The sequence below is a fragment of the Hemitrygon akajei genome, chromosome 15 (assembly GCF_048418815.1).
Source record: "Hemitrygon akajei chromosome 15, sHemAka1.3, whole genome shotgun sequence".
Lineage (NCBI taxonomy): Eukaryota > Metazoa > Chordata > Chondrichthyes > Myliobatiformes > Dasyatidae > Hemitrygon > Hemitrygon akajei.
This window is the reverse complement of record NC_133138.1, coordinates 59,605,466-59,623,265: the sequence shown is the minus strand read 5'-3', so window position 1 is coordinate 59,623,265 and position 17,800 is coordinate 59,605,466. Positions and strand designations below refer to the sequence as shown.

The following is a 17,800-nucleotide window of genomic DNA, read 5'->3' as shown; positions in this document are numbered from 1 at the left end:
GGAAAATTAAAATCCCCTACTATTACAACTTTATGTTTCCTGCAGTTGTCTGCTATCTCGCTGCAGATTTGCTCCTCCAATTCTCACTGACTATTGGATGGTCTTTTATACAACCCCATTAATGTGGTCATACCTTTCCTGTTTCTCAGCTCCACCCATATGGCCTCGGGTAGACAAGCCCTCTAATCTGTCCTGCCGAAACACTGTTGTGACATTTTCCCTGATTAGCAATGCTAATCACTCCACCCTTCATCAGCCTCAGCATTATATCCTTGCTTTTGTATTCTAGTCCTCTTGAAATGAATCCTAGCATTACAACTGTCTTCTTACAAGTCTCAACATACAAGTTAACCCTTGAGAAATCTAAGTCCCTTTGCATATCTAATTTTTGGATTTCCTACGCCATATTCTATCTGCCACTTCTTTATTCCCCTTTGTTCCTTTATTCCCTCTCTTTTGCCTATCAGCCAATCTTCTATCCATGCTAGTACCTTTCCTGTGATATCATGAGCTCTTATCTTGTTAAGCAGCCTCACATATAGCACCTGTCAAAAGCCTTTTGAATGTCCAAATAAATAACATCCACTGACTCTCCTTTGTCTATCCTGTCTGTTATTTCCTCAAAGAAATCCAATGGACTTGTCAGGCTAGGTTTTCCATTTTGAAAACCATCATTTTCATCTAAGTACCTTGAAACCTCATCCTTAATAACAGATTCCAACATCTTTCCAACCATTGAAGCCAGGCTAACTAGCCTATACTTTCCTTTCTTTTGTCTTCCTTACTTATTAAAGAACAGACATCTGCAATTGTCCAGATCAGGAACCATTCCAGAATCTAGCAATTTTTGAAAGATCATTATGAATGCCTCCACAATCCCTTCAGCTAACTCTTTCAGAACTCTGGGGGGTAGTCCATCTGTTGCAGGTGACTTATCTACCTCAAACTTTTCAGTTTCCCAAGCACCTTCTCCTTAGTAATAGCAACAACACTCACTTCTGCCCCCTGAAGCTCTCACATTTCTGGCATTCTGCCTGTGTCTTCCACAGTGAAGGCTGATGCAACATACTTATTAAGTTTGTCCTCCATTTCTTCGTCCTTCCTTACTACCACTCCAGTGTAATTTTCCAGTGGTCCAATATCCTCTCGTCTCTCTTTTACTTTTATGTAGCTGAGCAAAAATTGTTTCGCAAACACGAGGAAATCTGCAGATGCTGGAAATTCAAGCAACACACACAAACTGCTGGTGGAACGCAGCAGGCCAGGCAACATCTACAGGAAGAAGTGCAGTTGACGTTTCGAGTCGAGACCCTTTGGTTTAAGAGCAGCCTACTATCTGCACTACCGTAGATGTCGGATTATAAGCCGCTACTTTTTTCCCACATTTTGAACAGCTTTGAACTCTGCGGCCTTTAATACGGTGCGGCTAATACATGATTTTTTTCATGCCACCAAAAACATTTTGCCTCGTAACAGTAGACCAATAAAATTGATGAGTAGTCCACAGAGGTCCAATGAAATTGTACGATAAATCAAGCGCACTTTCACAATTAAATTATTGTAAATCAGTCATTTGTACTCACCCTCATCAACATGGAAAACACTCGAAGAAAAGCATTGTGCTGCCTTTATGGCAGTTATTTAGTTTATAATATTTTCGCTTAGTAATTCATTTTCTAGTTAAAGTTAGAAGTGTTTTAACTATATTTGTTTTCTGTACTACATCGCGGGATGCTATGACGTCACACCCGGTTTCGCCGCGTCTTGTGGGATACCGGTTTGCGATAAACGGGAAGGCGGGGGCGAGTGGCATTACGCGAGCGGCATTGGATCTGAGCGAACGCTGCTTTTAAGTTAAAGGCGATCAATAACTTTTCCTGGTAGGCTGCAGTATATATATTTTTTACCAGTCGTTAGGAGATATTGGAATGTTGTTCAGTAAAAAAGTATACGCAACGTATATTTAAAAGTAGCCGCGTTACAGGCACGGTTCGAAAAAAAGCATTTGCAATATGTATTTGTTTATGTTACCATATGGATTTAATTAAAAGTTAAAAAATCCTCACGTGTAATATCTTTCTGTGTAAATATCTCATATTACAACGTGGGACACCTGCGGCCGAAAATCCGGTGCGGCCTGTACAAGTAAAAAATTGATTTTCTTTCTAAAATTAGAGCCAGCGGCTTTTAATCAGGTGCGCTCTGTAGTCCGGAATCTACGGTAGTTGCCTGTGCTGATTTTGTTCAGTTACAGTCAATCAAAATAACATGTTAGCATACACTGAATGAATTCTTCCATCAATAACTTTAGTAACTACTACTCAGTTTTATAATTCTAGAATAGTTTTGGAAGTGTTCTAAGTTATTCTGTATTTTAATTAATTACATAATTTGTTACTTAGTTAAATGATAGTTTGTCTTTTTTAAGACTTTAAAAAAAATTATTTCTATCAAACTTCAGCCAATTGGGCAATATGTACTGGTCCTGACATATCCCGAATAACCAAAATCCATTGTATATACAAGATCAGGCTACAAACCAGAGCAAACTGAGCAGAAGCAGAAAATTACTGGTAGTTACTTACACATTTTTGTATTTAACTGCATCTACAGTTGCTGCCAGGTTTCCTTCATTACAAAAAATTTGCAATTAAATTTTAGATCAATTTTAAACTCCTTTTCCTGTTGCTCCTACCTGAGAGGCACTACAGCTTGTGAGAGGTTGTTTCTCTACACAGGCAGCCAAACTACAGGCTAGGTATTCCTTCATGGCTAAATATCACCCTCCTTCAGTCTATCTTCACTGAGAGGGTTTGTTATTGGAAACAATATCTAACTCTACAATGTACCGTTTTAAATATTTCTGGAAATAGGAGAAGGTTAGAGAGAAGGCTGGGGATGACTGAAGGAAGGCTACGGTCAAGTCAGAAGTTCGTGATGCAATTACCAGTTCTTGCTTATCACTCTATGTCTTTACTCGCTTGTCAATTTCCTACCTGGAAGATTCCCTTTTCACTGGAGATTGAGATTGTGTATGAGGAAATCCAGAAGTTATTTTGTGCTGTTGGTTAGAGCAAGACTTCGCTTCTTCCTCATCTAACTGACGTTCTTGTGCATGCGAAGAGTCCTTTGGCAGTGATTGGGCATTCATATGCAAGGAAATAGACGGTGATTGATCTGGAGAATCAGTCCCAGAATTTTTCATCCCTGTTAGCAACTTCACACCAGAATGATTGCAGCATTCATTCGGGCCATAATTATTGCCTTCAAGTGCATTTTGTTCCACCTCATCCGTAATGGCTTCTTCCGGATAACCAAAGTGTTTGAATAATTTGGCTCTTATCTCTTGGTCTCTCAATGGTTTTTTATTGCTGCTCAGAATGGAAAGCCTTTTGCTTATCTCCACTCTCTTACCATTAGGTCCTTGACTTGGAATGGGAGACATCTTTTGCTTCTTATCACTGCAAAGTGAATAATCATCATATGTTTCCTTTCCATCCTGATGGCTACTAGAGTTTGGAAGTTCATAAAGTCTCAGAACATTCTTTTCAGTTTCAGTTTCTGACCTGTACAATTGACAATAGTCATGGTCACCAAAGCATCTGGTATATGACCTTTTAACCTTCTTGCCTTCGATCTGAACTGGGGCAACGGTGGCTTTGCTAAGGTAAGCATACAGCTCAGTTTGCTCAGGGTGTTTATTGACAAGACTTTTTGATAAAGAACTCCAATGATTCTTTGTTGGTAATTCATTAATTGTGTTGTCAACAGATGAATCAATTTTTATTGCTGTCTTGAAAGGATCATCTCTGGTCGTTTTGTGTGGCGGGGTAGTTGGAGGTGTAAGTCCTGCAAGAAAAACGATTAACATAGATATTCATTAAATAATTATTATTTTTGAACACAAAGACAAGGATCTGACAATAATAATATGGAATTAAAGACTCATTAAATGGTGATAGGTAGCATTTCTATCTATGATATACAATACTCCCAACCTTTCACTCTTAATCCATGAACTCAAGCTGGAGTCTCATCCATCCTCAGAGGAAAAAGCCTGCTTGCATTTACCCCTCATAATTTTGTATACCTCTACCAAATCTCCACTCAATCTTCTACATTTTAGCAAAAGGAAGTCCTAACTTATTCAACCTTTCCTTATAACTGAGGTCAAGTCCCAGTAACATCTTTGTAAATTATTTTTGTTTTATTAATTGCAATCGTGAACAATAGCCAGATCAGAAATGCTGATCAAGTCAACTAGTTCCCAAACAGAACTCTGATAGGCCAATCAGATGGTTCACTGCTGCTCAGCGATAGAACACAAAAAAGTTTCTCTCTAAACTCTTTCAATCTTATTTACATCTTTCTTCTTGGTAGGTGACAAAAACTGTACTCATTACTCCAAATTAAGCCTCACGAATAACTTACAGAATTTAAACATAATTTCCCAACATTTGTACTCAATACATTGATTTATGAAGGTCAATGTGCCAAAAGCTTTCTTTATGACCCCATCTGCCTATGCTACCACTTTCAATGAATTCTGGACCTTTATTCCCAGATCACTTTGTTTTACCTCACTCCTCAGTGCCCTACCATTCACTGTGAAAGACTATCCTGGTCGATCCTACCTCGCACTTGTCTGATCTAGTTTGCCACATTATCATCCAGATTGTTGATAAAGATGACAAACAACACTGGACCCAGCACCATTTCCTGGGGTATTCCTGTCACAGGCCTCAAAGAGGCAACCATCTATTACCACTCTGTGGCTTCTCTCGCATTCCAATGTCTAATCCAATTTATGACTTCATCTTGAATGCCAAGTAATTGGACCATCTTGACAAACCTTCCATGGGGAACCTTGTCAAAAGCGTTGCAAGTCCATGTAGACAACATCCACTGCCTTGCCTTCATCAACTTTCTCAGTAACTTCCTCAAAAAAACTCTATAAGATTAGTTAGACACACCTAGCATGCACAAAGCCATGTTACTATCCCTAATCAGTCACCAACTATCAACATATTTAGATATGTGATCCCTTACAATACATTCCAATAACTTTCATACTGCTGATGACAGGCTTGCCGGCCTATAATTTCCTGGCTTATTCTTAGAGCCTTTCTTAAACAACAAAACATTGGCTATCCTCCAATCCTCTGGTACCTCACCTGTGGCTAAGGATGTTTTAAGTATCTCTGCTGGTACCCCTGCAATTTCCCTACTAACCTTTCACGGGTCCACGGCCCTGTCAGGCCCTGGGGATTTATCCACAATAATTTCCCTCAAGACAGCAAACACCTCCTCCTCTGTAATCTGTAAAAGGGTCTATGACCTTCTACTGCTTTGCCTCACTTACATAGACTATGTGTCCATCTCCCGAATAAATATAGAAGCAAAAAAATATCTATTTAATAACCCTCTCATCTCTCTCAACTCCATGCATAGACTACCACTCAGATCTTCCAGAGGATCAATTCTGTCCCTTGCTATCCTTTTGCTCTTAATATCTCTGTAGAAGCCCTTAGGATTCTGCTTCACCTTGTCTGCTACAGCAACCTCATGCTTTCTTTTAGCTTTCCTGATTACCTTCTTAAGTGTTCTTTTGCATTTTTATACTCAAGTACCTCATTTGTTCCTACCTGCCTACACTTGTTATGCACCTTCTTTTTCTTAAACAGGGCCTCAATACTTCTCATAAACCAAAGTTTCATAAACCTGCTGTCTCAACCTTTTATTCTGACAGGAATGTATAAGCTCTGTACTCTCAAAATTTCACTTTTGGAAGGCCTCCTATTGATCAAGTCCACCTTTACCAGAAAACAACCTTTTCCAAACCATGCTTGCAAGATCCTTTCTGATATAATCAAAATTGGCCTTTCTCCAGTGTGGAATAAGAACATGAGGACCGGACCTACCTTTCAAAGTTCAAAGTGCATTTAATATCAAAGTATGTATACTATATACAACCTGAAGATTTGTCTCCTTACAGGCAGCCACAAAACAAAGAAGCCCAATAAAACCCTTTAAAAATGAAGACTGTCAAACACACAATGTGCAAAAAACAAGTCATTCAAACAATAAAAAGTAAGCAAATAACATTCAGAAGTAAAGTTCACGAAAGTGATTTCGCAGCCACAAAGCCAGTCGTCTTTGCAGCTGGCCCAGGAACTTGTTACTTACAGGGCACAGCCTCAGTCCAGCGCACAGATGAGAAAGCCTTTTCGAGCAGCAAGCTGACCAGCCCGTCCTTCACCTCCGGCCCTGATACCCTGACCTTTCTAATCCAGTTCGGTGCTTAAATTGGACAAGGGCCCATTGCCTTGATTCAGTCCGTACAAGGCAAGCCATAACTGTCCCCGCACCTTCAATACTTCAGTTCATATTGCAAAAATGTCAGCTCGTACCAGGAATTCAAAAGCTCAGCTCCAAAAGAGAAGTTACAAGCTATTGATTGCAATGATTGTTGTCCAGAAAAAGTGTGATTAATACAGTAGTTAGTAGTTTCTTTTCTGTCAGTAAGGCATCACTGCCATCTTCAACCAGAACATTCCATAATTACCTCTAACCTAATGGCATCATGATCACTGGATGCAACTGTCTGTAATCTCTATGTAGGATTGCTCCTCTAAATCCTGCAGATTGTTATAATCCCATTAATGTGGTCACCTTTCTTATTCCTCAGTTCTACCCATAAAGCCTCAATCGACAAACTCTCCAGTTTGTCCTGTCTGAGCACTGTCGTGACATTTTCCCTGGCTAGTAATGCCACCCCTCCTCCTTTAATCCCCCCCCCATTCCTTCACGTCTAAAAAAAATGGAATCTTGGAACACTGAGCTGCCAGTCCTGCCCATGCTGCAACCAAGTTTTTCTAATGGCTACAACGTCATAATTCCAAGTGCTGATCCTTGCCCTAAGCAAATCCACCTTTCCAACATATTCCAACATATTTCCTGTTACATTGAAATATACGTAGGTCAGAACATTAGCCCCACCGTGCTCAACTGTTTGATTCCTGACTTTGTATGTATGCTTAACAGCACTTTTCTCCACAACCTATTCTCCACTTTCTGTTCTGGCACTTTGGTTCCCAGTCCCCAGGCAATTCTAGTTTAAATGGCACCTGCCCCCCACTCCCATGCAGCACTGCATCAGTACAGGAACAATACTGGACATAACTTCTGATAACGCATTTATTTAGTCCTGTTCTCACTGCTCCCTACTGAAATTGTCTCCTTAGATGTGAAAAGCATCTAAACTTAGATTCTAAAATTAGAAATCAATCTAAACTTTATTATTAATATTTATTGAATAAACACAAAACAACATAATGTAAAAGCTTTAAACTGCAGTAAACTGGCATGACACTTAAAAAGGAAATCCAATATTCTGTCTTCAGGTAAACTACCAGCAGTTCACGTCCTCTTTAGCCTTCTCAGTCAGCATGATGTAGACATTCAAAATAAATCAGATTATTCTAAATATAACTGAATCAGTCAGAAGTAGTTTAAATAAATTTATGAAGAAAATCATAACATGAGAAATTCCATAGATGCTGGAAATCCAAAGCAATACACAGAAAATGCTGGAGGAACCTAGTACGTCAGGCAGCATCTACAGAACTGAATAAGCAGTTGACGTTTTCACCTGAGAACCTTCTACAGGACTGGAAAGGAAGGAGCAGACGCCAGAATAAAAAGGTGGGGGGAGGGGAAGGAGGATAGCTAGAAGGTGGATAGGAAAATTAAAGAACTGGAGAGAACCTAATGCTACAGGAGAGGAGAGTTGTCCATGGGCAAAAGGGAAAGAGGAGGGGACCCAGGAGGAAGTGATAGCCAGGGTAGAAGAGGTAAGAGGACAGTGAATTGTGGCACAAGAGGAAGCCATGGACCGACATGTCAGAACAGGAACGGGAATTGGAATTAAAATGTTTGGCCACTGGGAAGTCCCCCTTTTGTCAGAGTGGAAGTGCTCGACAAAGTGGTCCCCCAATTTACGACAGGTCTCATCAACGTACAGGAGGCTGCATCAGGACACACCTGGAAGGACCGTTTGGGGCCCTGAATGGAGGTGAGGGAAGAGGTGAATGGGCAGGTGTAGCACTTTGGCCGCTTGTAGGGACAGGTGCCGGAGGGATGAGTGGACAAGGGAATCACAGAGGGAGTGAACCCTGCAGAAAGCAGGGAGGGTGGGGGGGGGGGGGAGTAGTGGTATGTTTGGTGGTACGACCCCTTTGGAGATGGTGGAAGTCGCACAGAATGATTTGTTGGGTGCAGAGTCTCATGGAGTGGTAGGTAAGGACAAGAGAAACACTTATCACTGTTGAGACAGCAAGAAGATGGGTGAGTGTGGATGTTCGGGACGTGGAGGAGGGCAGCATCAACGGTGAAGGGAAACCCTGTCCTTTGAAGAAGGATGACATCCTTGATGCCCTGAAATGGAAAGCCACATCCTGGGAACAGATGCGATGGAGATAAAAGAACTGAGAAAAGGGAATGGCATTTTTACAGGAGACAGGGTGGGAAGAGGTATAATCAACATAACCGTGGGAACCGGTAGGCTTAGAAAAGATGTTGGTCTCCAGAGAGTCAAGAAAGGGGAGAGAGGTGTATTAATGGGCCGAGTGAATTTAAGGGCAAGATGGAAGTTGGAGGAAAAGTTGATGAAATTGATGAGCTCAGTATGGGTGCATGAAGCAGCACCAATGCAGTTGTCGAAATAGTGGAGGAAGAGTTGGGGAACATCACTGGGGAAGGCTTGGAACATGGATTGTTCTACGTATCAAAAGGGCAGGCATAGCTGGGGCCCATGGCTACCCCGAGATTGGAGAAAGTAGGAGGAGCCAAAGGAAAAATTGCTGAGAGGGAGGACCAGTTCTGGTGATGAAGGGTAACTGATTGGTTCTTTTATTGAGAAAGAAGCAGGGAGCTTTAAGGCCTTCTTGACGGGGGATAGAAGTGTATAGGGGCTGGATATCCATGTGAAAATGAGCCAGTCAAGGCCAGGGAATTGAAAGTTAGTGAGGAGATCGAGAGCATGAGAAGATGTAGGTGTGGAAAGACTGAACCAAGTGGGATAGAATGGAATTCAGGTATGAAGAAAATATAACTGCTTAGGAAATGCTGAATGTTGCCATTTTAGTGTTAACTGCAAACACAATTTTCAGGTTACCACCAATATCAAAGACAAAAGGACAAAGAAATATTCATTGTCATTTCAGACCAAAATTCTGACAGCTATTAAATTCTTGCAACCTATGGATGAGGAAGGACACATAATGTGCTGCTGTCCCATCCTAACTTTATTTTCATTTTTGTGATCTTAAAAAATGTCCAGTTATCTCTTACAAATTACTAACCATACATTTTATCCACTCATTCTGAAATGTAATAGTTGGAATTTGCACACCGGATGGCCAAAGGCAAGAGTATCACTTGAAAGCGGATCCATTTTTGTCAAAGCCTTTATCTGTGTGTTCAATGTGGAGCCCTTGTCTATTTTTCTGCTCGTTCTTTGATGTCACAAAGTTTTTTTTATAATGCAATGGCTAAGGAATACATTCTATCAGATAGACTGCCAGGGCCATGCTATGGATTCTCCTGTTCTGTCTCTGCAGCCCTGTGAATAGTTACACAACATGACTATTCACCGCCTAAGCAGCCTATTACTGCATCCCATTTTTTTTTAAACAAAGTTCATTTATTTAAATTTCTATCTGCAGCTTTTTGCTAAATTTAGGCTACCTTCAACATCTACTCTCAATAACATTATAAAACTGTAAATTATGTGGGAAACTATCATGTTGATCACACTATCACAATGCCACCTGGCTCACAGCAAATTCAGGAAAAAACAAAATACAAAGTATTTACTAAAGAATTGAGTTATTTACTCTGATGCATTAAGACAGATAAAGCTTATTCCAGCACAAACTCAAAATACTATTTTCTCCCCTCATCAGATATTTAACAAGCTTAATCAATTAGAACATTTCTATGAAGAGAAGGAACTGATTTTCTCCTTGTCTTTCAAATTCAAAGCTACCTCTAAATTACACACAGAATATACTGGAGGAACTCAGCAAACCAGGTAGCATCTATGGAAAAAAGTAAACAGTCCACGTTTTGGGCCAAGACCCTTCATCAGTCCTGACAGAGCAAAGAGTTAAATTGTACTATGGAGGCAAAATTCAAAAGGGTGAAGAATGCAGGACTGAAGGTGCTGTATTTAAATGCACGTAGCCTTTGGAATAAGGTGGACGAACTTGTGGTGCAGTTACAGATTGGTCAGCATTACGTTGCGGGCATCACTGAGTTGTGGCTGAAAGAGGCCGTAGTTGGGAGCTTAACATTAAAGTATATACTTTGTATTGAAAGGACAGGCAGGAAGGCATAGATGGTGGTGTGGCTCTGTTGGTAAGAGATGGAATTACATATTTAGAAAGAAGTGACATAGGGTCAAAGAATGTTGAATCTTTGTGGGTGGAGTTAAGAAACTGCAAGGATAAAAAAAAATCATTATGGAATCATTTATTGGCCTCCAAGTAGTAGCCAAGATGTGGGGTTGAGATTGCAATGAGAGCTGAAAAAGGCATGTATTAAAGGTAGTGATGCAACTGTAATGGGGGACTTCAATATGCAAGGGAACTGGGAAAATCAGATTGGTGTTGGATTACAAGAGAGGGAATTTGTTGAATGCCTACGAGGTGTCTTTTTAGAGCAGCTTGCGCTCGAGCCTACTCGGGGAAAGGCTTTCTTAGATTGAGTGTTGTGTAATAATCCAGATTTTATTAGGGAGCTTAATATAAAGAAACCTTCAGGAGACAGTGATTGAATTCGTACTGCAATTTAAGAGGGAGAAGCAGAAGTCAGATGTATCAGTATCACAATGGAATAAAGGGAATTACAGAGGAATGAGAGAGGAGCTTGCCCTGTTGGATTGGAGGAGGATACTGGTGGGATGTCGGCAGAGCAGAGATGGCTGAAGTTTTCGGGAATAGTTCACAAGGTGCAGGATAGACAAGTCCCACAGAGGAAGAAGTTCTTAAATGGCAGGGTAAGCAAGCATGGCTGACAAGGGAAGTTGAAGACTGCAGAAAAACCTAGGAAAGGGCATTTAGGGTAGCAAAAGTGAGTGGGAAGTTGGATGATTTGGAAGCTTTTAAAATCCAACAAAAGGCAACAAAATAGCTATAAGGGAAAAGATTAAATATGAGGGCAAACTAGCCAATAATATAAAGCAGGACATTAAATTTTTTTCAGTTATATAAAAAGTAAAAGGGAGGTGAGCACTGATATTGGACCACTTGAAAATGATGCTGGTGATGTAGTAATGGGGAGAAAGAAATGGCAGATGAACTTAATGGGTACTTTGGATCTGCTTTCACTGTGGAAAACACTAGTAGTGTGGGAGAGGTCCATAAGAGTGCCATTGCTATTACAAAGGAAAACGTGCTAGGCAAACTCAAAGGTCTTAAGCTGGATATGTCACCTGGACCAGATAGAATACATCCCAGAGTCCTGAGAGAGGTTGCTGAAGAGATAACAGATGAATTGTTCATGATCTTTCAAGAATCACTTGATCCTGGCATGGTCCTGGAGGACTGGAAGATTGCAAATGTCGCTCCACTCTTTAAGAAGGGAGGAAGGCAAAAGACAGGAAATTATAGGACAGCTAGTCTAAGCTCAGTGGTAGGGAAAGTGTTGGAGTCTCTTATTAAGGATGAGGTTTTGGGGTATTTGGAGACCAATGATAAAATAGGTCAGCATGGTTTCAGAAAGGGAAAACTTGCCTGACAAATCCGTTAGAGTCCTTCAAGAAAGTAACGAGCAGGGTGGACAAAGGAGAGGCAGTGAATGTCATTTACTTGGATTTTCAGAAGGCATTTGATAAGGTGCCACACAAGAGGTTGCTTAATAAGATAAAATCCTATGGCATTACAGGAAAGATACTGGCTTGGATAGAGGAATGGCTGACAGACAGATGGCAGCAAGTGGGAATAAAAGGGGCCTTTTCCGGTTGGCTGCCAGTGACTAGTGGTGATCCTCGAGGGTCAGCATTAGAACCATCACTTTTCACATTGTTTGTCAATGATTTGGATAATAGAATTGATGGCTTTGTGGCAAAGTTTGCGGATGATACAAAGATAAGCAGAGGGGTATGTAGTGCTGAGGAAGCATACAAATGCAGAAGAACTTAGAGAGATTGGAAGTATGGGCAAAAAATTGGCATATGGAATACAGTGTTGGGAAATGTACGATAATGCATTTTGGTGAAAGGAACCATAGTGCAGACTGTTATCTAAATGGTGTGAGGTTAAAGCATCAGAGGTGTGGAGGAACTTGGGAATCCTTGTGCAAGCCTCCCAGAAGGTTAACTTACAGGTTGAGTCTATAGTAAAGAAGGCAAATACAATAGATGAATTTATTTCAAGGGGAATAGAATATAAAAGCAAGGAGATAATGCTGAGTCAGGCCACAAGAATGCGTGGAGGTCTTATTGAGACCTACCATTTGTTGAAAGGACTAGACAGGGTGGATGCGGAGAGGATGTTTCCTCTGGTGGGGGTATCCAGAATTAGAGGGCACAGCCTCTAAATTGAGGGGTGACCTCTTAGAACAGATGTAAGGAGGAAATTTTTAGCCAGAGAGTAGTGAATCTGTGGAATGCTCTGCCACAGATTGTCGTGGAGGCCAAGTCTTTGCGTATATTTAAGGCAGAAGTTGATTGTTTGCTCATTGGTCAGGGCATCAAACGACATGGTGAGAAGGCAGGTGTATGGGGTTGAGTGGGATCCAGGATCAGCCAAAATGGAATAGCGGAGCAGACTCGATGAGCTGAATGGCCTAATTTTGCTCCTATGTCTTATGGTCTCCCAAAATCTCGACTGATAACTCTTTTGCATTGATGCTACCTGTCCTGATGAGTTCCTCCACCATTTTGTGTATGTTGTTTAGATTTACAGCATCTGTAGATTTTCTCATGTTTGTGTTGCCTCTAAGTAATATCTTCTTGGCTGAAAAAAGATGTCAATGAGAAACCTTTCAGTCTACTTTTCCTTCCTGAATCAGTGAGGGTAGCAGTTGCTATTTGTATCAAACTCAGATCAGGTGCTTACCAGCAGTTCCACACAGTTCTACGCTTAGCACTTGTTCAAAAGGTCTGTTCTCGAGTGGAGACTCTTTGCAGTCACTGAAAATATAAAGTACAGGATGAATTAAACTGTAGTCACTCTAGGTTACATCTCAAACATACAAATTAGGAAAGCTTGCTATGGTGTTACAAAAAAAAAAGACTTGAAATGATTAAGGGTTAATGGAGATGGTGGTGGGGGCCACTTTAATAACTAGGCTGTATTTTATATTTACTTAATGCTGATAAAAGAAAATGTATCACCTACCTTTCAGACTCTGGACTAAGTAACAAACTTGTTGGTTTAGCTGCAAAAGAGACAGACATTGATAAAGTGTCAATCATACAGAATAATGTGTTATTCTGCAAAGTATTCAAATGTTTGAGTATTATTATTTATAATAGATGATGACAATTTTCAGACTTGGAGTAAGTCCCAGAACAGAGTCTGAGTTAAGAACTAAACAGACACAGTACAGACACAAAAAGGAAATAGAAACAATTTTAAGACACATTAAAACACACCACAGAGCTGGGGTAGATATAGGAATAGAAATTAATTAAAAGCATTTGCTTGTAGCAAAAAAGATATTCCTAATTATTCTTGAGCTATAAGGATAACTAATATTTTATTGCAAGCATCCATAACATTTTTTGGCACTACCATTAAAGTTAAAAACAAATTCATCCTCTGAATACTGAATATAAAGTAGATCTTTACTGACATAAACTCCCAGCATGCATTGCTACATTATGAGGCATACAGGTGATTATACGATCATGTTAAAATTAGGGCTACTTTAAACTGCTTATTCCTCATTATTTTCAGACAATGAATGGAAACATAAACTGCATGGGTTTTAACCAACATATGAAATGCCAGAACAAACAAGAAAATGGCTGCTGGCATTAGACTTTACATTCTGGTACATTCTCTGTCAATTGCTACACAAGTTCTTTGCATCTCTGCATTATAGAATCTGGATTTGGATAACTGTTTCAGTGTAAATGAAAACACTGGACCTGATAAGCCAAACATACAGTATTATCATCATCTGAGAAAAATATAAGGGTTAAATTCTTCTATCCCAATTTTTATTAAAATTGATGTTGATCAGTTCGTACTTTGTTAATTTGAGGCAATCTTTCCAATAAGAAAATGTTTACTTTAAAAAGTACTGGAAGAAATTTAATAAGGGAGATGCAGGAACCTGGATGTGAGGTGAAAGCCTTTTCAAAATATATCCCATAATATTGTTTAAATAGATACATGAGGTAAACTTTGGTTATAATTTCTAGCACTTCTGTAGTGAATAGCTAGGATGACTATTAACAAAGGGTTGTAGTTATTTTAAATAAACTTTTTTTTCCAGAAGAATGCAACAAATTGACATCCTGAAATAAGATGAAATCCCTTAGTATATGAAGGCCGTTCTCTATTCCCACTTCAGAAAAGGAGAAAATTAACAAGCAAAGGCCAATAGAATCATTGTAAGTAGTAATCAGCAGAGAAATGTCTCTTGAGAAAGGTAATAAAACAGTGAGAATAAAGTGTTGAAGATGATTATAAGCATTAACTCTTGAATTAATGAGAATGAATGTAATTTTCCAAAAGACGGAAGGAATTCCATAATAAGCTTTAAAAGTGGCTTAGGGGCATAGTCGTGTAATTATTAAAGAGAATGAAGCAGAGAAGCTAAACAGGATTACCTAGCTTTCTGCTAGTCTTGTTTTCTTGCATCTTGGTTTCATTTAATGGGAAGTCCTGTGCAGTGAAGGCTCGGTTGTCCTCAACTATATTAGAGCATGGAACCATGGAAACTGTAGGAAGGTCAGTAGTAAACGAACTTTCTTCATTGTTGTTCTCCTCAGTCCATTGCACTCGATTACAGGATTGCAGACACCGCTGGTCATCGGGAATAATGTGCGTACCACTGCCACAGAGTTGCTGTCCAGAATAATCTATCTCAATTTCTGCTACTTGCTCATCCTCCTCCCTCTCAAATCTCATCTGCACATCTGCCGACTCTGATTTCTTTGGTGTTTCCTCCAAGTTTACTCTAGTTAAAGTCCCAGCTGAAGCTGGCTCTAAATCAATGCTAAGGATCCCACTAACATGAGGGTACAATCTCAATGAACGTCGAACTGTAAGGCATGTATTTTCTTGTTGTTTTCCTGTTTCCCCCATTTTAGGAGTTTTGTTCTTGCAACATTTCTTTCTGTCCTTTTTCACTGTACTGTTTAGGGTTTCAGTATTGTAAGCACTATCACCTTCATGGTTTGTCACCATCTGAGGAAGATTAGTCTGACTATTATCAGGTGAAAGAGTGCAACCAAGTATAGGATATAAAGGATTGTGAAGTCTATAAGGCTTGCTCACATCTACTGCAATACTTTTTTCCAATAGCTCTCTCAGTATGGACATTTTGGTAAGCTTTTTTACATTCCTCTTGCACAAATCTGGAGTGTTCCTTCCTTGCCTAGAACTGATGGTTAACTTTAAGGAATTTGATAGTTTCTGCTTTTCTATACTGGGGTGAATAAACTTCTGCAAAGGGCATTCATTTGTTTGCTTTTTGTTACTGGCATTGTCACTATCAGCTTGCTGAGTTGTGACTAGTGGATATTTTCTAGGCGGAAGGCAATAGGTATGCATATATTTAATAAGCTCAACTACTGAACACAGTTCTGCTTCTGTGGTAAACTGAGAATTTTTAGTCCAATTGTTCTTTGCTGATGCAACCATATCTTCAGACTTAACGGACGCACTGCAAGAAGCACCATTTTGCAGAATGCGGTGTCCTTGTTTGTGTTCCCCATTCCCATCATTGAAGCAATCCAATTCTTTGCTAGTACCATCATTAACACAATCATCATCAACATCACCGTCATCCTCACTCTCACCTTGCTGGTGATGTGACTGATGATACTGTGAAGTCCACACTGGATTGCTTTGGTCTTTATAAGTGATTTTGGAATCATCTGTTTTAAACAAGGGAGGGCATTCAGTTGAAGTCAGGTGCTTGTGCAATTCTGTGAACGATCGATGCTGACGCTGACAGGTGCTGTGTGGCTTACTGCCCTGTGGGCCGTCCACCTTTATTTTAACAAAACAAAGAAAGGATTACAGAGTATATTAAAGGTGAAACAGGTCATTAGATAAAAACAACTACTATTTATTTCCTCCTAAAATTTCCTCCATTCGTCATGACGACAATGTGATGCAGTTTCTAATATAAGAAATATCATCTGTTACCTTGTTTAAATGACTATTCTCCATATGCATGAACATATATAGAAAAGCACTCTTTATCCATTTGCCTTGATAATAATTTTAAGTGAATAATAGTTTCTGTAACTCATGAAAAGACAAACAACTGTTGGTCATATTTATAAGTAATTATGCTATGTGCAATGTTCATGATGAGAATACCTTGAAAGAAGAACGATGTGATTTTGACTTTTGGTTACTGGATGTATGGCGCACTTTGTTGCTCTCTTTTTGCCGTTCATAGTTTAACTGCACATTTTGTGGAGCCAGAAGTAGTTTCCTTAACTATCAAAAAATACATGCCAAAATATTACACCACTTAAGCATAAATCTTTAAAAAAGTGTACATAATGCTTCAGACCTTCTTGGTGTTAGATATTTATAATATATACTGTGCAGAGGCTGACTGCAGAGCATGTCTTAAAAAGCCCACAGTAATCCTCTCGTATCAACGTCAAAGCACATCAAAGACATGAAACACACTGACAGTTGGCGTCTGTAACTGACAGCTGCTCCTGACACAAAACCTGATCAAAAACAGAATAAAATTGAAACAGTATATATGATAAATAATAACAGACACCAGGAAGTATTATAAAAACTAATCTGATTTTATGTTTCAGATGACAGAATGCAAACTGTTGGCATAATTGTTAATAGCATTATCTGAATCATATAACTCAACTTGCTTTGTTAATAATCCAACGCAGTTATTTTTATTTTGCAAACACCAGTTACTTCAAATGTTGATTAATTTGTCAGAATAACTTTTTTCTTAAGAACTATTCACAGGTCATTTCTGATGTTAAAAAAAATTGGCACAGAAGTTCATATTGGAAAAATGTAAGTGAATAGTCAGATTTTTCTCATTATGAATGAGACAAATGCTAAATGTGATTAAATACAAAGAGAATGTAGATGAATCATTGATGCAAGATCTTAGCTAAAAAAAAACCACACCATTCAAATAATTAACTATACCACATGAACATTATTTTCAATTTTCCAAACCTGAAAATAATTGATGGAATATACCATGCTCTTCTTCTGGCTTAGAAATGGATATTGAGATATTATGTAGGAGAAGGGGAAGGAAGGATAACCGAACCACTATGAAGATAGTCTCACAGCAAATTGCAATAGGCTGCCAAGACTGTTTTGGTGATGCACAGTTAGTTGAATATGTTAGGTACAGTTGTTGAGAGTTTTTACAACCTTGTGTGATTGCTAAAGAGAAACAATAGGTGAAAAGTAGTTGGAGTATAGTGAGGAGAGAAGGGGAACTGAGTATCTGAGTTCAGATTAGTTGTTTATGACAAAACACGGTTGGTTATGAGGGAGACAATAGAAGCACATTAGCTGAAAGATTGTTTGAGAAAATGCTGCCATTGCTT

At 39.4% G+C, this 17,800-nt stretch overlaps 1 protein-coding gene across 2 annotated transcripts in view; it reads right to left on the bottom strand.

Moving 5' to 3' along the window:
• Positions 1-17,800, bottom strand: part of LOC140739386 (peroxisome proliferator-activated receptor gamma coactivator 1-alpha-like) — a 154,470-nt gene that overhangs the window by 12,884 nt on the left and 123,786 nt on the right. The window contains exons 4-8 of one of the 2 annotated variants that reach the window (XM_073067648.1): positions 16,569-16,691; positions 14,846-16,232; positions 13,404-13,443; positions 13,122-13,195; positions 2,997-3,849 (exon numbers count right to left, since the gene is read on the bottom strand). In XM_073067648.1, the coding sequence (XP_072923749.1) occupies positions 2,997-3,849; positions 13,122-13,195; positions 13,404-13,443; positions 14,846-16,232; positions 16,569-16,691 (2,477 nt within the window). The remainder of the gene's footprint in view (positions 1-2,996; positions 3,850-13,121; positions 13,196-13,403; positions 13,444-14,845; positions 16,233-16,568; positions 16,692-17,800) is intronic. The other variant, XM_073067649.1, reaches the window with a different exon arrangement.